The sequence below is a fragment of the Marmota flaviventris genome, chromosome 7 (assembly GCF_047511675.1).
Source record: "Marmota flaviventris isolate mMarFla1 chromosome 7, mMarFla1.hap1, whole genome shotgun sequence".
NCBI classification, from domain to species: domain Eukaryota; kingdom Metazoa; phylum Chordata; class Mammalia; order Rodentia; family Sciuridae; genus Marmota; species Marmota flaviventris.
Window position 1 is genome coordinate 28,747,759 of NC_092504.1, and position 23,690 is coordinate 28,771,448.

At 33.8% G+C, this 23,690-nt stretch overlaps 1 protein-coding gene across 2 annotated transcripts in view; it reads right to left on the reverse strand.

Moving 5' to 3' along the window:
* Arap2 (ArfGAP with RhoGAP domain, ankyrin repeat and PH domain 2) overlaps positions 1 to 23,690 on the reverse strand; it is a 174,975-nt gene that overhangs the window by 59,865 nt on the left and 91,420 nt on the right. For both annotated transcript variants that reach the window (XM_027938904.2, XM_027938896.2), the window contains exons 19-20: positions 6,966 to 7,129; positions 2,986 to 3,198 (exon numbers count right to left, since the gene is read on the reverse strand). In XM_027938904.2, the coding sequence (XP_027794705.2) occupies positions 2,986 to 3,198; positions 6,966 to 7,129 (377 nt within the window). The remainder of the gene's footprint in view (positions 1 to 2,985; positions 3,199 to 6,965; positions 7,130 to 23,690) is intronic.

Sequence of the window (23,690 nt, forward strand, 5' to 3'; positions counted from 1 at the left end):
ACCAAGCCAAAAGCATTTTAACTCTAGCTATGGAGAGGTTTTATATTTTGTATTTGGAAATGACATTACTGATCCTCTTTCCTTATGAAATCACAAAGATCTTCCCAAAGATATGAATGAACTATCCCAGAGCTATGAACTTGTTATCCTCTCTGATCTAGGCAAATGGGCTTTTAGCAGCCCTGCTACCATTAAATGTCTGGGAAAAAATGAGAAGATAATCAAAGAAATCACACACAAGTCCTTACACTGTGATCCAGACTTGGAAGTTGATGAGCCTCTGCCTTTGTTATAAATAGAAATCAACCATGAAGAGGAAGATACTGCCCAGCCTCAGAAGTCAAATCCCTGGACAAACTATGGTCAGGAACCCCAAAGTTCTTGACTCCCGAGGATGCATGGATTTGGTTCAGCCTAACTGATTAGCTGACACATGGAATGAAGATCATTCTTAAAATAAATAGCTTGCCCTGACTTTGTGACTCAAGGGAACCACACTTAACTATTTCTTTTCAATTCCCAACTACCTTTGGAAACCAGACCATTCACATTTCCTACTTAGCCCTACATATTCTATTCTTTAACTATCATGTGTAACTAATTAAAACAAATTAAGAAGATAAAAGTATATAGTCATTTGTAAGGACATTAGGATCTCAGAGGACATAAGAAACTCTGTGACACATTTTTCAAGTACAATCCTATACAAAACTGCAAGTATTATCTCTTTTGTATGAATTTTGCCAGCACATGAGCTCCATAAAAGTAAACATGGTTGTATGGACTTAAGTGCCCTGTAGATAACTCTGCAAAAGCAGGAAGGGAAAATACTCAAATAAAGGAAATTCAGAAATGAATTAAGAATTATTTATATCCCTCAATAATATTTAGTATTAATCTAAACATTTGTCCTTATGTCACCAGTTTTTAATTATAGAGAAAACTACATTCATTAATAAAATGTAATTAATATTACTACACATATAAGAAGTCAAGTAGCAAAAGATATTTTCATGTATGAGATAAATGATATTTTCAAAATAAAGACAAGAAATTGGAAAACAAAATTTGGGAAAGATTTCTGGTCATGCAGAATATATAATGAGCAGTTAAATTAGTTCAGAATTGAGGTGACTTAATACTGTTCTTAGAAGAACAGATCATACATCATATGAATAAGTGGTATGCCACTGCAAGGCACTGTTGGTCTCAGGTGCACAGGACACGAAGATTCTCCTGTGATATCCCCAGAGGGTTATAGTTTATCCTTGTCAGATGAAACACTGGGCACTTATGAAATATCTGACTGAGCTATATTGGATCTGAAAGAAAAACACTTAAAGGTCATTCAACCTGGTATTTGAAGCACTCACCAAGTAGATTCTCAAAGAATTCACATGCAAGTGAAAGGTGAACACATCCCTTTTCGACGCTTGGCTACTCCTCGCCAACTATCTACTCCAGGTAGACTGGCAATGTTAAAGACTTCTTTATTATCTGACAACTTTGGCAAAACTTATTTCTTATGTATTTTTGATAAATGATTTTAAAATAAAGAAAAATTCTAAGTCATCATAAAATAGTTATTACAAATAAATTTATAGTTATAATAAAATCACCTTGAAACAAAAATAAGTAGTAGAAGGAAGCTGGGCTGAAAGAGATGTTTATCTAATTACATTTTTTAATATCCTACAAAACTATAAAACTTTTCTTATTCTCAGTGAAGCCTTTTGATTTAAAGAATATTTGGAAGCAAATAAACTACTACTTTCTGAACATGTTAAATTATGAAAATTGTTAGTAACAATACTACTCTCTTCTTGCTGAAGCTTATAAGGAATAATATGAGATACTTTTCAAACTGTATGTGTGTTTGCGTGTATAATGTTTGTGTGTGTGTGTGTGTATACATATGTATACTGAATACTTTCAAATAAATAATTCTATTTCTCAACTCTCAACACTTGTGTCCGAGGCACTTAGGCCAAGAACAGCATGCAGCGACATACAACTTATTCATATGCTATATGGTCTGTTCTTCTAAGAACAATATTAAATTGCCTGAATTCTGAACTACTTTAATAGCTCATTATATTTTTTATATGACCTGATCTCTTTCCTGAATTTTGTTTTCCAATTGCTTACCTTTATTTTGAAAATATAATCTATCTTTTTCTTATGACATGAATATTAATAAAAAATGAATTGTACTGCATTCTGCTGTCATATACAACAAATTAGAATAAATAAAAATAAAAAATAATATATATTCATAAAAAAGATATATGAAAACACATTTTCACTAGCATGATGTTTTATAAGTGTAGGAATATCATCTACCCAAATTCAAAAGCCATTTTATGAAAATATTTTGAAACATTAATTGTATAAGAAACAGATTTATAATTATGGTATAAATCAAAGCTAAATTTTAAGAACTAGAAAAAAGACTGAAAATTATCATTTTGAAAATGAAAATAAATATAAAGACCTTATGGTTTACTATGAAAAATTTGAAAAAAAAATATGTGTATCACACATACAAATGTACAAACATACTACGAGTATGGAGAAAAAAACATTGTAATATGTAAAAATGAACAGAGATTAAACAGATGAGATTAAAGATAATTTTACATTTAAAGTCTTTAATGTTTCAACAAATGGATTGGTCTTCAATTAATGCATAATAAAGTAGGTTTTAATGAAATTAATATGATCCAATAAATGATTAAATAATCTACTTTTCTAGGTCCATTTCTTATGTTCTCTTACAGTATAACAAAGCTTTATTTCATTAGCTGAAATCTAGGGAAAATGAAGAAAGTAAAATAATATATACTGTTATGTACAATAAAGAGGTAGAATAAATAAAAGAGGAATGATGTGTCATGTGATAATTTTTAGATTATCAAAAATTAAAAATAAATCTAAATATCAGTAAAGGTAAGCCTGCATCATGTTCCATAGTCCAGACATTACCTAATGCAGAGATCCAATACGGGTAGAGCTCCTTGGTGAGAAGTGCATCGTCAATGTCAGAGAGAAAGCTTTTCAACACGCCTGTCACATCTTCAAGCTGATGTTTCCCAGCCCTCAATTTAAAGCTTCTTGCATCCTTTTTGAAACTCTCCAGGAGTTCACTGATGCGCAAAGGATCACCATTCTTTTGGTAGATATATTTGCATCCTAAACCTTTGTTTGTTTAAAATTAAAAGAAAAAGTTAAATGAAAAAATGTCTCCATTCAAAATCTATTCTGATATCTTAAACATGGAACAAATTTTTGTGTTGGTATGATGATGAAGATAAATAAAAAATTATGCAAGAGGTGAAAGACTTCTTTCTTCTAATTTTAGTATTTGAAATGTAAACCCGATGAACAAACTATTCCACCTTCATCTTTCAGGAAGTCTTGGATCAGCACACCCTGTGGTACACTTCCTAAGATCTTTTTCATTATTTTTTAAAAATTTTTATCTTAAGTGCCATATCTTTACTTATCTCCCAGAATACACTCTAGTCTCCATACTGACAAAAGTGAGTATACATTTTCCTAAACTTTGACCCCCATATCCATTCATTAGTTTCTTCCTCTTTCTACCTTCTCCCCCTTCCCAATAAAGAGTTGGGTCATTCCTTTCGCAAAGCTACTGATTCACCAGGTACCCTATATAAATAAATGTGATAATTACTAGTGGGTGGTACAGGAGTGGTGATTAATATGATACAAACACAGAAACTCTCCTCCTACCCAGGGTCCTTGTTCTTCTTCCTTTCAAAACTAAGCTGTTTCCTACATTTATCCCTTCTACTATCTCTCAGGCTTGTAAACCCTTTCATCATACAGTGTTGCTTCTGTCCCTAGTCCCACTGTTGGTAACACTGTCATCAAAAATGTCAATAATGTTCTTTTCTTCTGGAAGGATTTCTGATTTCAGCTAATGAAAAATGCTTCAACATTGGACACGCCAAAGTAATCCTCCTTAAAATTCTTTTAATCCTATGGCTTTGATGACATGATGATTTCTTATCTCCTCCTTTCCCCTTCCCTCTGTGGTTGAGGAAAGTGTTCATTCTGCCTGTGCAGTCTTTGCTGGTGATTCCAGATATCCATCTTCAATTCTCTTCTCTTCTTGGCCCCCAGAAAATTTTCTAGGTGAGACCATTCAACTTCATCACTTCAACACCTACATACATATTTTTTCCTGTATTTTAATTTCCAAAATTTTACACACACACACACACACACACAATTCCTCATTCTTAGTATATGGTATTGCCTTCTTACATTCTTGCAAGTAAGAACCTTTCTTTCTAGCTTATCACATTAAGAAAAATACTATGTCCCATAGATATTTCATCATATTCTCACTCTCAAAACTGTCCCCGTTTTCCATTCCATATGCTGTTATCTTGTGCCCTTGATTCCTCACTGCACAACTCCCTGACCCCATTCCTGTGCTTCCCTACACAATGTTAACAGTGTGACCTAAAAACAGGTGTTGTTCATATTACCAGCAAGCTCAAAAATCTGGACCCTGCCTTCCCATTACCTATGGGGCAAAGTTAAAGAATTAGAATATGTAAAAATCGACAGGAGTTGGTTTAAATTCCTGTATACTGTATATGCTTCTTCTCACACTAAGCACTGGCCGCATTTAACTTCAAGTATGCAAACTTCCCTAAAAAGGGGAAGACTTCCTTCCCTTACCATCTCTGCTCTGGGTGAAATCCAATACCAAGGACACCTGCAGGGGTCCTTGCATCTCTCCACTGTAGAATTTTGAACACTGTCTGCACACTTGTCTGTCTCTCATCCTTAAATCTACAAACTCCTAGACTGCTAGGGTTTCATCTTATTCACTGTATATATCCAGCAGATATGTGTCTAAAGAACTCAGTAGGCATTCAATAAGCAATTGCTTAATGCAAGAATAAGTAAATTCTACAAAAATATTATTTTGACTACGTGTCTCAGACACTACCTTCTTTGCTGAGGAAGTTTCTAATAGCTGGTATTTAAATAAGTTTGGCTAAATGGACAGAAATTTGAACATAATTTTGTTGATGCAAATTAAAAACAACTTCCCCCAAGAACTAACTGCCGTACTTCATTAAGAAAAACTTAAAATCCTAAAAACTATATCATGAACTTGATACAGTTTAAACCTTGACGGGAAGAGCACAGATAATTGGTTTTTAGATTTTAACTCAATAGGCCCAGAAGTTCAAAATAATTATTACATAAAGACTTTGAACAAACTCCCTGCATCCTACAATCACAGGGCAGTTTTTCTATATTCACATCAAATCTTTCCTTTTATACATGCGATTAATATTGATCTTTTACCCCATGTTCTACTTCCAGAAACAAATGGTTTACTGGCTTTATTGCTTTAATGTGCAAGTTAATGCACCTTGTGTTAAGTAGTTATAATGCATGAGATTTAGCGGAAAATGCTATGATGCTTAGTGGTTTTAAATTTAAATGGTTTTAAAAGCAAAAGAAACTTCTGATTTCCCTAGAGAAATGTAAAACTGGCTATAACTAGAATGAGTCAGGATATTTTAATCACTTGTCAGCTTAAGAAAGACCATATGTCATTCATTATGTAACTAATATGTGAAAACTCCCCATGAGGTCATGCTCTTGCTAAAACACAAGTGTACAATGCATGATAACCACACATTTCCCCCACTTTAAACAAATACTGATCAGGAAAACAAATGCACTACCATTGCAAGGAACTTTCTGTAACAGTAGGCCATGAGTGTGTTCATGTATAGATTCCCAGTAGCTATATAATGCAAACACAATGAATCTGGACATTAAAAACGCTACTTGAATTACATTTGAAGTAGAATACTTAAAATGACATGCTACTCAGAAGAAAAGAGATTAAAAGTACACATAAATGTAATTTCTGAAGATTATTTTTGTTACAGTCCTTGTTATTTCTGATATTATATTCCTCATCAGCATATGGTCAGTTGCTCATACAAGGACTGTCTTTAACGTTTAACTCCTACCACTGTGTTTCTGTCAACACAATGTTTTAATGTAGCTCTCTCACTAATTAAGTCTTGTTTTTAAATTAAGATAAGAAGACACCTTTAATATTAGGAAAACAGAAAGGTTAACACATCTTTAAAAACAGGTATTTCACTCCTTTCCAGACTTAAGCTCTAATAAATGGCACTTATCTATGGGTTAGATAATATGTTTATATTAAAAAATGTAGTTAAGAAACTTCTACCTTTTGGAATACGAAGGATATACACAACTAAGAATGAATCTGAAAGATTCATGACAACTTGAAAATAAATGACAATAAAGGTTAGTTTTAAGGCATATCTAAAATACCCATCATAGCATATACATTTTAACTGAAGGTGGACCCTATAAGTATAAATCAAATTGTTTTTACTTGCTAACTACTCATTAAAATATCTTACAAATAAACCAGTTACATCTATAACCATGCTTAATATAAACATCTGACCAACGAGTCGAATGCTGTTGAAGCACACTCCGTGTGCATGCAAACACAACACAAATTCTTTAACATATTTTTTCATAGTTTACCATTTCTAAAAATCATGCTTAAGCACTCTGAGTTACTCTAGGCTTTATTCTTGGCTTGTAACCACTGACAAATAGCTTTTACTATTTTTACATACTCTTTATATTCTTTCAACATGTTATTTAACATTTTTATATGTACAAAGGACAAAGAAAATGGTAAAAAAAAAAAAAAAAAAAAAAAGGTATTATACAGTTCAGACGAATTTAACAGGGAAAAGAAATGGCAGCTAGCTGAGCAGTGACCATGTTTTTACTTTTCAGGGGCACACTTAGGAATGTAAGGGGCATTAATTCAGCCCAATGGAGGCACCACTTAGAAACTATAAGAGTGATACTATGAGTTCCAGGAGTTGAATAAAAACTCTGATACATACCATACTGTGTAACAAATGCTATACAGCTGTTCACAATAATGGGCACGTCATTTTTGCTGAGCTGCTGATCTTGTAATGCATTACCATCTGTACCTGCTGCTTTTTCAATTGCAGTATGCCAGACTGTGAAATCCAACTTGGTATGCCCATGGATGTATAATGTTCTGTAAAGTTTAAAAAGCATGACAAATTATAATTTTGCTTTACTAAAATAAATAAATAAATAAATTTTTTTAGAAAGCAAGCTCTTACCTCAAGAAAGATTAACCCTAAATCTACAGAAACATGACCTACCTCACCCAGCCTAGAAAAGCCCTTCCTTTACCTTCCACCTCCCACTCACCATGGCTTCCTCTCAGTCCCCCTTCTGCTTGGAGAGTCACCTCTATCAACTGAATAGAGGAAATTCTCCCAATTTAAGGTCTTACCGCTTTTGTTACCCCAAATCTTTCATTCTGATTCTGAATAATGTTTCTGTTAGTGACAAAATGGAAAATATCACAAGTGACTTTTAATATACATATTTCTGCCTCTCTCTTCTTTTTTTAATATTTATTTTTAGGTGTAGATGGACATAACACAATGCCTTTATTTTTATGTGGTGCTGAGGATTGAACTGGGGTCCTGCCCGTGCTAGGCAAGCACTCTACCACTGAGCCACAGTCCCAGCCCCTCTTTTATTTTTAAAAATATTAATATTTTTGATTGTTTCATTTCTTAAAAAATGATAATACTCTGTTGGCTTTTATGGCAAAACCCTTTCTGGATTTCCCATTTTTCTCATCACTTCTTGGTGTCAAGCTCCCTTCCTCTTTCTGAATAACAAGGTTGTATGTGATCTCAGACTCCCCAGAATCTCCAGGGACACTGGTCATTCCGGCCAGTAGTTTCATCTCCCCTATGCAGATAAGTGGCTCCAAATTCCTCTCTCCAGGCTGTAACTCTATCACAAATCAGATTTTGCTGAGAAGTGAGACCATGGGAGTGGTTTATTGTGGGAACTGGGTGGGGGATGCAGCTCAATGGTAGAGCATGGCCTCCCAAGCACCAGGTGCTGGGCTGTATCCCCAGCACTCACTATTTCACAATGGAAAAAGGAAAAAAAAAAAAAAAAAAGTTCCAAACCAATTTTAACTCTGTCGCATACTTCCTTGTTAACCTTAGACAAGTTATCATACAATCTGTGCCTCAGTTTCATCAGGTGAAATGAGGATAATACCTGTACCTAGCACAGCACACAACAGATGTTAGTGACTAAATAATAAGGATAATACTAATAAATACTTACTTTTGAAAACCTCACCTTAATGTTTCAAAAATCTTGCTAAATCTTTCTCTCTGCCCCTACAAAAGTGCTCCTGGCACTACAGTTCTCCACTTATCTCATCAGACATTTAAGAGTAATTAACTGTCTCATCCCTCAGTCACATTCACATAAATTCAGTCACATCCACATAAATTCAGTCACAAAATTCTGTTGACTACAGTCCCCAAAATATTCACCCTGTCTCTTCTTTCCAATATTATAATATTTTAGATTTTCATGATGCTCTTTGAGCTCATAAAGCCCATAACAGAATTCCTTTCCCAATTTTCCATCTTCCTAATCTTTACTCATCACTACTGCCAGAGTCATCTTTCTAAAATGCACAGCTAATGACATCACTTTGGGATTAGCATTCTTCTACAGCTCTGGCATTTTCAATGTGCAAAGGCAGTCCTGATCTCCCTATAACTTCCCTCTAACCTTATCTGTCCTTCCTCTATGCGCAAAACACACTGAAAAAAAAATTTAAAAATTGCACCTGTGTCTTCACAACAAACATGTCCTGCTCTTTGGCTGGCTATTCCAACACTTATCCCCCAAGGCGTGCTCTAGGTGGAATTCCCAGACAGTAGATCCCTGCTCGCCTCCCTGTGCCTACAATGCCACAGGCTTCCCTTCTCCATCCTCCAATGGTCGCTTTGCCTTCTAATCTACCTTCTGTCGTGTCTGTCTGTTTCAGCTGCTAGACAGCAAACTTTACACAGAAGAGCAAGGACAGTACTTCAGTTTCCTAGTCAATGCACAGAGCCTGACATTTAGCAGATGCATGATAGTTTTAAATTCCTTTGCCCAGTATAACATTTAATTAAACTATGAATTAAAAATAGTAGCTGATTCAAATACTTCTCCAAAGTATGAGCTGCATGAGATCTGGGACTTCTGCAGAGGGAATAGAGAAGAGCAGGGTAGTCTTTGACATTCTGAATAATAAGACTAGCTGTAATTTTAAAATGAAAAAAAGGAAAAGTCCTTTCATTCTTTATTTTTCCCTCTTGCAATGCTCCTATAAGAAGACAAAGCTATCTGCTCAGTGCACTCATTTCTAACACCAACTGAAACTGCTACAATTGCTATACTTGTGCCTATAATCCTCATCCCTTGCTTTTTGACATTTTTACCTATTTTTATTTTCCACACGACCACAGCAACCCTAAACTACAGATTCTGTAATCGTGTTTTTGAAGAATTCTGACACTTATTCTAATACTTCTGACATGTTTTAGCCTTTTCATTTATCTTACATCATCTTAAGCTTGAAAACATTCTTTCAGTAACTATATTTGTCTAAATGACATTCAAGTAATTTCCCTGAGAAATATTAAATTCCTATATTATATATACTTTGTTCCAACTTTGTCTGGCTAATTTTTAGGAGTTTAGGTACAAAGGAAAACTTATTTTTTTTCCTCATTTTATTTCCATAGATTTTTCTTAACCTGATAATTAAGCTCTAAATGAGACATGAAATCTTTGAGACTGTTTGCTTATATAATACTACACTGGGTAAGTATTCAAGCAAGCTGTGAAAGAAAATCAAAATGCAACAGCCCTCCTACAATATCGGTATAATTCTGTCACTGAGAACATTTCAAACGTCGAATTTTCTTTCTAGTCCAAAGAAATCCTGAGATGACAAGGTTAGCTGTCTTCTTGTGAACCAGTGAGGGGCGGAAGGAGCCATGACAAGTTAACTCCTGAGTCAACCTGTCAAAAGAGTGTATCCTAAAATACACTATCTAGGGCAGATGTCTGACACTGAGCAGCATCACCATGATGATGTTCCTTTGATGCTTAGCTAAACTCTATGCACATCCAATAAAATCACAACACATTGACAACACAAATCCTGACCAACTTTGTGATTTCAAGTGTTATCAACTAGCCAGTTCACATTTCTGGGTAAGAATGCCAAAGAAACATTAATTTATATCTTGAAATTCTGAAGTTATTTTGATGAACTCTATATAGAAATAAGTTATACTAATTGTCAATGTCCTGAGTACAAATTTCAAAGTGTATTTCAAAGTCATATAAGGACTGTTATTTGTTATAACGAATGAAGACAGTTCAATAAGATCTAGAAACCAAGCCCCAGAACTAATAAAAGCAATTCTCTCAAAATTGCAACATAGTAACCACAATGTGTCAACAATCATATTTGAGAAGTCTCTTCACAAATAATAGGACCAATAAATTTGACTGCATAAAAACAAATTTACTCATAAAGAACATTTTAAATAAAACAGAAAAGTAAATAACGAATAACTGCAACTATAACTGAAAAAAGATAATATCCTAAGTATTTATGAAAAAATAAAAGTGCTCAGTCCTCAACATAATGGACATTAGCAATGAAAAGATAATCCACAGAAGTGCCAGTGGCCAATAAATGCAAACCAGGCTAACAATCAAAGATATGTATAAGAAAACAGCAACATGTTTTAAGCAATTTATCAAAGATTTAAAAAAAGTAAGGCTTATCGCTAAAGAAGAGTATAACAAGATGAAAACAGAATTTTATAGGTTTAGTAGATATTCTGAAGAGTTGTGGAGATATGTATCAAGGAAGCTAATATATGCATACATAATTGCTGACACATAACTCCAACCATGGAATGCTACTGTAAGTACATTCCTGAAAGGAAGATACACTTTTGCTCAACATCTGCTTGTGTCCCTCTTCCAAGCACATGCACATATGCACATCAAGAGCTACATTTACCAGAGCACTTAAAAAAATGGAAATACACTTAAATCCCAACAACTAGGAAAACATTAAGTGATTTAGGATATATCTATCAATATATATATTTAGTACAATGAACAAAAAAGACATAATTGCAAGTATATATTTACTGAAATGGTAAACAGTTTCTGGGTAGAAAGCTCATATTTTCCTTTCATACATAAAGAGACACATACATATACATTTTATATATGTGTGTGCATTTGTGCATGTGTGTATGCCATCTTAGTTTTTCATTGGATTTTTGAGCCAGAGAATTGGAAATATCCTTACCACTTCATTTATGATTAGGAACTAAGGGCCAGAAAGAATCTGTTTAAGACCAAAGGGCTAGTAAGGAAGAGTAAAGCAGCTATGTAGGTAGGTTTTCTATCCCACCCAGTGGAATCCAGTGTATTATCCTTTACCTGAGATGTCTATAATTTAAAGTCCTGGTTTTCAGTTCTCCAAAATGCTCATTCTAGAAGTAGAAATCTGGTGTCAATCATTTTTTCTCAGTCTTCTTATCACAGGGAGATTCACAAAACAGGGTTTCCTAAACAACTTATCACAAAGTCATATAACTGAAAAAAACTAGAAGATGATCTCTTGGAGCCATTCATAACAGGGATCTATTTCTCTTTTGAAGAAGGGACAGCATACATTCTACCTTGGTAAGCATCTTAGACGCACTGAAAATGTAATGGACAGATCCAAGGAAGATGATTGTGGAAATGTCCAGTGTGTACTTTTCTTTATAGTTCCTAAGCAAGCTCTCAAAGCAAAACACACTAATTGACAGAGGAAGTTTTGATTTTTATAGAAAATGATGACTTGTTTTATTGCTCTGACAAGTGATCATTAGAATATTCACTCATCTTAATTATATAGTTGAAAATATTTTCACGAAAGTTTACTCCTGTGTGACCATTACTATAATCAATATACAAAACATGTGGATGGCTCACAAAATTTCCCCACAACTCTTTGCAGCGAATCCCTTCTACATCTTCTACCCACAATTTCAGGCCAAAACTCGTGTTTTCTGTTAATACATCTTAATTTATCAGTTTTAGACTTCTATATAAAAAGGATATGTAATATTACTATTTTGCATCTGGTTTCTTTTACTTAGCACAATGTTTTTTTTAAGATTCCGTCACGTTAATATACATAACTTTAAAATTCTAATTAGGTTTCCTTGAGTGAATATACCACACCCTCTGTTCATATATTCACCCACTGAAGAACATTTAGCATCTTTCCAGTGAATTATTATTAAGTTTAGTTGACTTGAATATTTGTGGAGTCATTTTATGGACATATGTTATGCTGTATTTTGAGTAAGTGCCAAGGAGCTTATACACTGGGATGCACAGTAAGTATAAATTAACAATTTTTTTAAAAAGCTTTTTAACTGTTGTCCAAAATGACTGTATTAATTTACAATTCAGTCATACCTGCTAACACTTTCACTGGTATATTTGTCTTAGTTTTTCCAGTGTGAGAATGTTCTGTTATTGAGGTTTTAATTAGCATTTTCCTGATACTATTTCTAAGTGTTTGTTGACTGTCCACAGGTCCTTGGTTAGAAGTGCATATTCAAACATTTCACATATTTCCAAGGATTTTTCAATTATATTTACTATATTCAACCTTTATATAAAGTTGGTCATAATATTCCATTCAATTTTAAATATTAAGATGATAAACAGTGAAGTTTCCTCTTTCATACTGACATTGGTAATGTGTATATTATACACTTTTATCAGTTTTATTAATTTTTAAAGTCAAAAGAAGTTTATAAACTTAACTGATCATTTCAAGGGACCAGCTATTGACTGCATGGATTTTCACTACTTTTTCTTTCCCCTGGTTTTCACGGATTTGTGCAGCTCTCTGTTTATTTAATTCTTTGTGTTATTTTCCTAAATTTTTAATGTAGAAGTTTAGATGTTAGATCTTTTGATTTAAAGTAAGCATTTTAAGCTGTAAACTTCTAAGTGTTGCTTTATAGCTTTACCTCAAAACTTTGATATGTTTTCATTATCATTTGATCAACATATTTCCTAATTTTTCCTGTAATTTCTACTTTGAAGTATAGGCTAAATGAAAGTGTGCTTATAATTTCCACATACTTAGGAACTGCTGAAGTATCTATTATTGATCTAAATTTAAATTCCTTTCTGGTTAGAAAACACACTCTGAGAGATTTCAATAATTTAAATTTATGAAAACTTGTTTTATGGTCTAGGATCTAGTTGGTGAATATTCCACATGTGTTTGAAAAATAATAAATATTACAAGGATATGCAGTATGTCTGCATGTAAATATGATTTATACATTATAAATATATGTACATAGACATCAATTAATATGAGTAGTACTGAATTTTCTATATCATTACTGATTTTTTTTTTGTCTTCTTGTCCCATCAGTGAATGAAAGACAAAAGGTCACATCTCCATCTACAACTGGAATTGTCTATGCTTCTTTACTTCTGTTAATTTTTTAAATTTATAAATGCTGAAGCTTGGTTATTATGAGCAAACACATTTTAGATTGTTAGGTCTTCTTGATATGTTGATACCTTTATTCTAGGAAAAGTCTCATTTTTCTCTGATAATATTCTATGTCCTTAAGTCTACTTTGATATTAATATGGTTACTCAAGCATGTGAATGATTTGCATGGTATAACATTCTCTCTCTTTAGAAGTAACTTCTTTACATTTAAAGTGTGCTTCTTATAGAAGTTATAGTCTCTGACCTATTTTTTTAAACCTACTCTGGAAATCTCTGCCTTATAACTGTAGCTTTAGACCCTTAATACTTAATATAATTATGAGTTTGATAATATTTAAATAGGTGTATCATCCTGGTCATTATTTTTCTTGGCCTACTTTTTCTTTGTTCCTTTTCTTTCCTGGCTTCACATGTCTTATTTTTTATGATTCGATTTCATCTTTGCTAGTGGTTTAATAGCTATAACTTTTTGCTTCCTGTCTGTGGTTTTCCTAGGGGTTTCAGCATGTATTTTTGAAATATACCTTCAAATAACATAAACTAATTCACATATAAGAGCCATCATTTTTTTCATCTCCCCCTTATTTTTTGTGATACTGGTATACATTCTATTTACTTATGTGTTATAAATCCCAGAATATAGTTATTTGTGGTATAATCAGTTATTTTTTAAGAAAATAAAAAATTATAGAAATATCATTTATCAACATTTATGCTTTCTGTTGTTCCTCATTTCTTTACACAGATCCAAGTTTCCAGCTGATATTACTCCTTTGAAGTGAAAGAACTTAAATTTCTTTCTTTTTTTTTAGAGAGACAGAGAGAGACAGAGAGAGAGAGAGAATCTTTTTAATATTTATTTTTTTAGTTTTCGGTGGACACAACATCTTTATTTTATTTGTATGTGGTGCTGAGGATCGAACCCAGCACCCCACGCATGCCAGGCGAGCGCGCTACCGCTTGAGCCACATCCCCAGCCCCAACTTTAAATTTCTTATGGTATAGGTCTGAACTCTATCAATATTAGGATGGCCCAAAAAGTATTTGAATCTAATTTTTTTAAAGATATTTCTGTTCAACCAGGTATTTAAGGCCGAAATCTACTTGTTTGATCTGTTTGTTTGTTTAGGGCCTTTCCTTCCTCATACTTTAAATATTTCAGTATGCTATCTTCTGGATTTGAACTTTTTCTGACAAAACATTCTCAACTTTGTCCAATATGGTTCATGAAACATTTTCCTCTGGCACTCTTACCTTTTCCTTTTTATTCATACGGGTGTTCGGGAATTTGATTATGACGTGACTTGACACAATTTGTTTTAGTACATTTGTGACTTTATAGATCAAATTCAGAAGCTGATGTTCAGTCACATTTCTTCAAATACTTTTTCTGTCCTTATCTTTCTTTTCTCTTGTTTTGGAATTTTACTTATATTTACATGGGACTGCTTGATATTGTCCCATGTGTTACTAAAGTTCAGTTTATTTTATTTAGTCTTTTCTTTAAAAAAATCTTCATGTACCTATGTTTGAACAGTTTCTATTGTCATACCACAAGCTCATTAATCTCTTTTTTTTTTTCCTGTAGGAAAAATTCTTTCATTAAGTCTACATAATGGAATTTTCTTTTCAAATAGTGTATTTTTCTGCCTCAGAAGTTACATTAACCATTTTTATCACAATGTTTATGTTTTCCTTTATACCTCTGAATATATTTACAGTATTTAAGATCACTTTTTAGAGGTTTTAATTCCATTATCTTTTTGATTTCTGGATATATATCTATGTAGTGCTTCTTGGTTTCTTCACATTACTAATAATTTTAGCTGAATGCTAAACATTGTAAGCATTAAGTTATTGAGTAGGATTGTATTATCTTCCTATATTGTATTGATGTTTTGTTTTCACATCATTTGACAGTTTAACCCCAGACAACTCAATTACTTGTGGGACAGATTATGTCTTGGAGGTCTGCTTTAAGCTTAGTAAAGTTAAAAAATAGAGTACCCTTCCCTCTAAGGCTGGGCTGACCTTTATAATAGTATGTGGTATCTTGTGGCCTTTACTAAAGGCACAGTGTATTTAATGAGGTCTTTCCTACCGGACTGGATAGAATTTGAACATATTCCACTGCTAAGTTTTGGAAATTATCCAACTCATGGCACCCTCAGAGTTTTACACTACAAATATACAGATTAACATTAAGGCAAGATGTAAAGGAAATCTTATGGAGAGTTCTGACACTCTGCAAATTCAGAGTCGTGGAACCCCTATTTCTGCAAAAATACCACATTTTGCTTGGGCTTCCCAACTCCCTATGCTATGGCCTACGAGTGCCTGCAGACAGAAAGTCAAGGTGCTCTTAAATCTTACCTTGTTTCCCTTCTTGCGATAACCACAGTCCAGGAATGTTTATTATCAAAAAGGCTGGAAACAGTTGTTTCACATGTTTTGTCCAGATTTCTAATTGTTTTAGGAAGGCATGTAGCATGCTGATTATTCCTTTATGGGAGTCTGGCACATTGTATTTAGCATTATGCTCACAAATCATCTTCATTTTAGAGAGAGAAAAATTTTTTCTACTTATCACTTAAGAAATTTGGGCATGAAGATAGGATTTTAGTCAGAAACAGGCAAACACCAATTATTAAGAAAATATGTAGAAGCAGAGACTATGTCACAAGAATTGACAAGTAGTAGGAAATATTATAAATAGCTTATTATTCAACCCAGGAGTTTGGTAGACAATCCTAAGGCACCTGATTCTTCAAGAAAGGAAGAATTCTGCTTTTTCACTGTCATCTCTACACACCATCAGACAGTCCTGCTACAAGTCTGCTCAAAGCCTTTACTGGTACTCTGCTAACTGCAAAATAAATCCAAATCCTTACTTTTCACAGTCATTTAAAAATCAGTTTAAAAATGTATCTTCAAAAATGTCTTCTATACCCTTATAAGGTATCTGCAATTATTCCCAAAACAAGGTAAGTTAATTTAGTTGAAAATGCAGTGGCTTTCCACCTATCTTCTCAGCCCACTGGCTCAGACTTCATCCTCGATCTCTCAAAGTTAAGCGCAACTTGGACTGCAATTGTTTCCAGTCTGCCCTATTTCTCAACTTAAAATTTCTATCTTTTAGAATACTTGGTCTTCTAGTCACCTCATTTTTTCCTACTGACAGGAACCTAGAATTTCATACCCAGTAAAATATATCTTTTTCAAAAAAGAAAAAAAAATCCTGATAACAAATATCTTGGAGAAATCTTCTCATTCTTTTGTATATTTTTTTCCTTCATAATCTTATATTTTGGTATGTAAAAATGTTTTTAATTAAACAGAACATATTTTTGAAGCAAAGAATGCATTCTTTAAAACCTACCTTTTGTTAAATAGCCACTCATTCCCTTCTTCATAATTCTCTTTAACAGAAAATCACTTTGTAATGTAAGTTTGAATAGGCCCTTTCCTTTTGAAAAACCTATGGGGGTTGTTAGAGAAGAAAATCTCTTGTTTGCTGTGGCAACATTCAGTTAAACCATCTCTGAGAATTAAATCATCAGAAAGTTACAAAAGCAGTCAAGCTGATATTGTGGGCAATTGGCTACTGTTTAATTTGCAATTACATGGACAATTTAGAAACCACTTTTAGATAATTCAGCCTCCGGAGGATTGCTAACATATCAGTTCCCATAAAACACAATTCATGGGGAGAGAGAAAAGATCATACAGAATAAGTTGATATGAAATAAGGAATCTTGAATTTAGGATGTTTATCTCCCAAATTGAGAAAAGTAATCTGTTCCATAATTGTGGAACAAATTGATAAAGAGCTTATTCCCCAGTGTTAGCTTCTTTTTATGTCTGAAATTTGCGATTAAAACTGAAATGCACTCAGCCTTGGGAGCCAACACTGTGTAGTGTGCTGTACTACAGGTCAAGGAAGGAATCTAAAACAAAAAGAAACAACAACAAAAAAAGTTTTTTTCTGTTTCTAACAACATATTATGTTTATTATAACCAAAAACCTTTCAGCAAAAAGCCTAATAGGCATCTCTGGCAAATGGCTATGCAGCTATAGATGAAGGTGGTGAACATAGTGGGATATTTACTAGAAAGAGATGTACAAAGAGTGTTGTAGTTTGGATATGAGGTTTCCCCAAAAGCTCCAGTGTTAATACAAGAAGCAAAATGATAAGATTACGTAATGGATTAATGATCTGAATGGATTTACTGGGTGGTAATTGGAGTTATGATCTACTATCCAGGAAAATGCCTTTGAATCCACAACATTCACTAATTTACAACAGATATTCAAAAACAAGGATTTCTTTTTCCCCCATACAGAGAAATTCTGAGGCCTAAAGGAAAAGCACAGAATCTAAATCCCAATAACAGCATCAAATAGCATGCCAGAAACCCTTAAGTGTAATCAAGAAAGCTTTATTTTTCAAAATAATAATTTTTAAAGAATACAAAGAATACACATTAAAGCGACACCATCTGGAACACCTTCTGTTTAGAGCTTTTTAGAGCAAAAATGCTCTGTGTGTGAAAAATATTATTGCAATATTTTTCTGTCTAAAGACACTCATGCCATACCTACAGAGAAAATTACCATGAAGACTAAAATATACATTTAAATAGGGACTCCATACAATGCATGATTACCAAACTTATAAACTTCTATAGTTCAGGGAATTCTTTCTCTTTACCTTTAAAAAGCATTAATGTATTTCAACATTTTAATGGAAGGTAGTCAAGGACAGGAGAAAAAGATATGAATTTAATTCATCAATTTATGAGTTGTGATTCCAGTTGAAGTTGTTACTAGCAAAAAATAAAAGATCTAAAATTTAGAGCTGGTTGGTTTCCTTCTTCTTCAATTATTCACACTACCTCTATATGGCATCACATGAATAATTGGAAGCTATTTTATTTCAAAAAGCCCCAGTTTTATCTGTCACTGACAATTTTACCACAATCTACTTTAGCTTACAGTCATTATTTCCCAAGGGGCCAGCAGATCAAAGGAGAGATGAGAAAGAGGGCAAAGCTATGAGATTCTTTTATTGTGACATGGTATTGAAACAGCTTTCACAGCTGTAATTAACTAGATGTGTATAAATACTTAGTGAGTAGCACATGTTCCCTACTTTGGTAAATGATACTACCTTCCTACAGTCACCCAGGCCAAAAGCTCAGGGATCATGGTTAGAACTTCCTTGTTGACAAAGCAATTGAAAACCACCAGACTATAATCTCTCAACATCTCACTACTGGATCTAGAAAGCTAGTAACATCCAGTACTGTATCAATTCTCCTTTTCATGCTGTTATTTTGAAAGACCTTGTCTCTCCCTTGTCATCTCTTATATCTTCAGACTTTCCCTTTCCATGTCTCTTTCTCACCCAAACTGGCACAAGTCCAAACCATTATAAAACAGACTGTATACATATTCCCTTTTGGAATCAAATCTCTTACCTTACTAATCCCATAAACCTCCAGACGTCTTTGACAAACCATCTAAATTAGTCAGCTTTTTGTCACTATGATCAAAATACCTGATAAGAATGACCTAAAGGTGGAAAAGTTTATTTTGGCTTATGGTTTCAGTCCATGGTTGACTTGACTCCATTGCTTTTGGTGGCAGGAAAGGCAGAACTTCATGGCTGGAGGAATGCTGCTAAGTTCAGGGCCACCAGGAAGCAGAGAGAGCAGGAGGAGAGAGGGACAATTCCACCCCTCCAGTGATCAACTTCCTCAGCCATACCCACCTACCTACGGTTACCACCCAGTAATGTATTTGAATAAGAACTACTCCACCAAAAAGGTCCCAGCTCTGATAATACAATCATCTCACTCTGAACATTTCTGCACTAATACATGAGCTTTGAGGTAACCTTAAAGAGCCCTCATGAGCTGTCTCAGTTTTTAGTCAGTTCCTAACCGTAGTCTGATGGATGATGTCTTGTGTTCTTTAGTGGACTCCTGGGTACCTAACTTCATCAGGCATGCCCGGGGACAGCACTTGACACTTTTAACTGTTCCTTTTTTCTTGCAATATGGTCATTCATTGCATAACATCTGACAAAAACAGGCTGCTTATTTGACATTGGTTCCATAATATTATAATGGAACTGAAAAAATTCCTGTCATCTGGTATTGTTGTAGCCAACATTACATCCAATTGCACCACATTCCTCAAGAGTTTGTGCTGAGACCACTGCAAATAAACCTACAGTGCTGCCACTTATAGAAAGACATATAATTAAGTACCTGTATGTCATAGACTTGATAATGATTTATTTATGACCTTGTTTCTAGTTCACATATTTACTATACTAATCATTATTTTAGAGTGTATTCATTTTGCTTATTTGAAAAAAAGTTTATTTTAAAACAAAAAGTATGCTGTGCTACACCAGCAGCAGACTCATATACTTTGCATTTATTACATCTCTTGATTGCATTATTTTCTCTTTTGCTTGATTTACTCTCATGTTGTTTTGCTTAGTATAAACCTAGGAGCAACTGGCTTTCGTGTGTGTGTGTGTGTGTGTGTGTGTGTGTGTTTATGTGACATAGGTATGTTCTGTATAGATAACACAGTGATTCATATGTATGTGTGTATGCGGTTTGGATGAGCACACTCTATGATCTTCATCAAGGATGAAATCACTTACAGATGCATTTTCAAAACACTTGCCAGTTGTTAAAGGATTCATGGCTGCACTCTGTCCTTGGGCTTTGTGATACCACCCTCTCTTGGTTTCTTGCCTCACTGAAAAAAACAAGCCATTCCTTCCCCCAGGCTAGCTACTCTTCCCTGACAACAGCTCCCACCCCCAAATGATATGTATTCATGGATGCTCCTGCACATCATTTCCCTTGTTATTCTAGGTAGAATCTTAAGGAACTCCATCTTCTTCCTTCTATGTACTGGTAATTCCAAAATCTGTATCTGTATCCCATTTACTTTTCAAATTATTAAAAATAACTTCCTCCTAGCAATTTCTCCCTAGACACCTTACAAGAACCTCATGTTCAATATGTCTAAAATCAAAATCATCTCTCATGATATCTGGAATCTGTTCCTTTTCCACTATTCCTTTTCTATATCTATACACAATTACTTAATACATGTGTCTACGTGCATATAAATAAATAGATAGACATGTGACCCTACCTTGCACCACACAAGGTGCCATATGTTGGCCCAGCCACATGCTTTTATACTGTTGGGATTCATAACCTAGTACACTCACCATCTATTCTATCAACTTGGTTACTTTTATTCACATTGTTGACCTCTTTTCACTCTACTCCATCTTTAGTAAATGGAAATAAAGTACATGTATATATTTTTGAAAGTGTATGAATAAATTTTTCTAATAAAGTAGCTTAAGTGTCATAGTAAACATTCTATTTTATGATAAAGCTGAAATTTTTAAATTCTGATAACTTATATTTTATATCCATACTTTTGATACATGTGTTGATTTGATTCCTGAGACTGACCTGTACAAAAGTATTATTAAATTAACACCTAATACTTGTTTTTACACAAACCAACCCACCAACAAACAAAAAACTTCAGGTTGCAAATTGAATCTATTTTGATTTCAAAATGGGTTATTGTCAATACTGTGTAGGCACTGGAAGGCTGCTTAAGTATTTCAAATTGCCTGGCACATGGTAATTTTAATATATTACCATTCTATCACAGTTATTATGAGATTATTATGATTTATAGAAAATAAAAAAGAAAGTGGAACTGAGTTATAAGCATGTGATCAATATACTTGCCTTTAAATGCTGGGTATTACATGGTAGCTATTCAAAGAGATTTAGGGAAAATGGCATGATTATACCTTTATCCCCATATTTCTTTTGCTCTCATCCTGGAATACCTTATTCTTCTTTTTGATAAGAAAGCTTTCAACATAACTTGTAGATAAAAATAAACTTCTAAAGTATCACAAATATGATGAAGCAACTGTGACCACTATTTGGGAGTTCCATTGGTTTTCCACTATTCCTTGAACTCAAAAAATTAACCTTTACAAATGAATTTCACCTCCTCTGACTCCTGAAGTCCAAGTAAAAGGGCAATATAAACAAAATAACAAAATATTATGTCTTCTGGATTACATATCTTTCATTCCCAAGGGAATGCAGAGCATACATTAAGTACTAAATAAAAGGTATCAAATTGAATAATTCTGATTCAGATCTGCTAACATTTTAATAGAAACCTGTTTACCACCAGCCAAATCCTTCACAGACTAAATACAGTAGAAAGTGCCTTGGTAATGTAACCTGATAAGTAATAAGCGATAATAAGTACAACCAATTCAACTGTCATGTTGATACTTGTCTATTTATTTAAGAACATAAGCTCTGTGAGCTTGGATACCAAGTCCTTATTTTTGATCTTTTTTTCTTTATTCTTTCCACAGAAGTAGCAGGAGTCAAGCATCAACACTACCTGCACATAATATGACTTCTTTATTTCTGAACATATAATTAAAAGTACTGTGACAGTACCATGAAATCATAATCTGGTACCCAAATAAGAGAATCTAAAATGTCATTAACCACCATAACCCTAGAAAAAAATGAGAAAATGCAAAATCCTAATTATACCTGTAAGTATATAAAAAAAAAAAATCCTCATTCTGACATAACTATCTAACCACAATAAGCTTGCTGCCCAAAGCCGCTGATATCTTGCCATGAAGTTAAAGGAAAACAGACTCCAATAACTGCTGGAAGTCATTATTCTTGTCCAGCAAGAAAAAATCAACAGATGGAAGGCTGATTTAGCCCTATCTTATATTATCATAATTATTATTATTATATAGATTTTACAGATTATCTGGCATAATTATAGAGCTAAACTTTCCAAATCAGTGTAATTAAAGGATTTTAATGCAAATGACACAAAACTAAAAAAAAAAAAAAAAAAATCTACCCCAAATTTACTAATATCCTACCTGCATTTTTCAAGTCTTCATTATCTCAAAAAAATTAGCACCTTCATTCATGCAAATGCTCATGGGGAAAACTTGGGACTCTTAACACTGATCTAACATAGCCCCAGTTTCCAACACCTCTTCTTTCATAATATATCCAATAGCTCCTCAACACCATCTTTTGCCTGGCCTCTGCAGCAACATCCTAACTTGTCACAAAGTCTCATTCCTCTAGAGTCAAATAGAGTAGTCCTTATAAACATAAATGAGACATTCCATTCCTGGCTCTCAGAATAAGCAGCTTCCCATATACTTAAAACATTCAAATCTTCACACATGACCTTACAGCCCAGTACCACCTTGCCAGGGGATATCTCTGAAATTGTTTCTTCCCATTCTCTCACTCATCTAAACCTGAACCTTGCCAGTTAGACCAGCTTCTTGGCAGACCGTGGTCATGCCTAGCACAACACTCTCTTAGGATCTTCAAATATTCTTCACCCTATGCCTGGAACAGTGTCTGGACTGCTGCATGATTTGTTTCTTCACTTTATTCAGGTGTCTCATCAAAGACACCTTCTCTTGTCACCCTAGCTACGGCTCCAGCAGACTCTTTACCTTGCCTCAAAAAAAAAAAAAAAAAGAAAGAAAGAAAGAAAAAAACCTGGAGCAGAGATTTATTTAGCAAAGCAAGGATTACACATTTGGCTTCCTTGAGAGTGAGAAGCCTTTATTTTTCTTCATAGAATTTACAACTTATAAACATAATAACAATTTTTTGGAGATGAATCTGCTCACACTGCTACTCCCTCCCAATGTACATGTCTTATGAGGGTGGGGAACTTGCCTGTTTGTTCATCACTGTATCCCCCCCACTAATATCTATAATAGTTCTAAAGCACAGTAATTGCTTAATTAATAGTTCATGAATAACTGCAGAAATTCAGGAAATCATGTTTTACCTTTGCCTGACCCACAAAATATTATATTTTCATATACCTATACTGAAAACATATTTATAATTACCAAACTACTTTCCAAATACTTAAATGTAAATGACCCAGAGTAATCTAGGTCTATGGAAAACTATAATAGTTGATCATAATGAGTTTGTCATAAAAAATGAAAAAATATGTAACCTTCCTAGGTGTACTCTATAAAGAAGCTTCATAT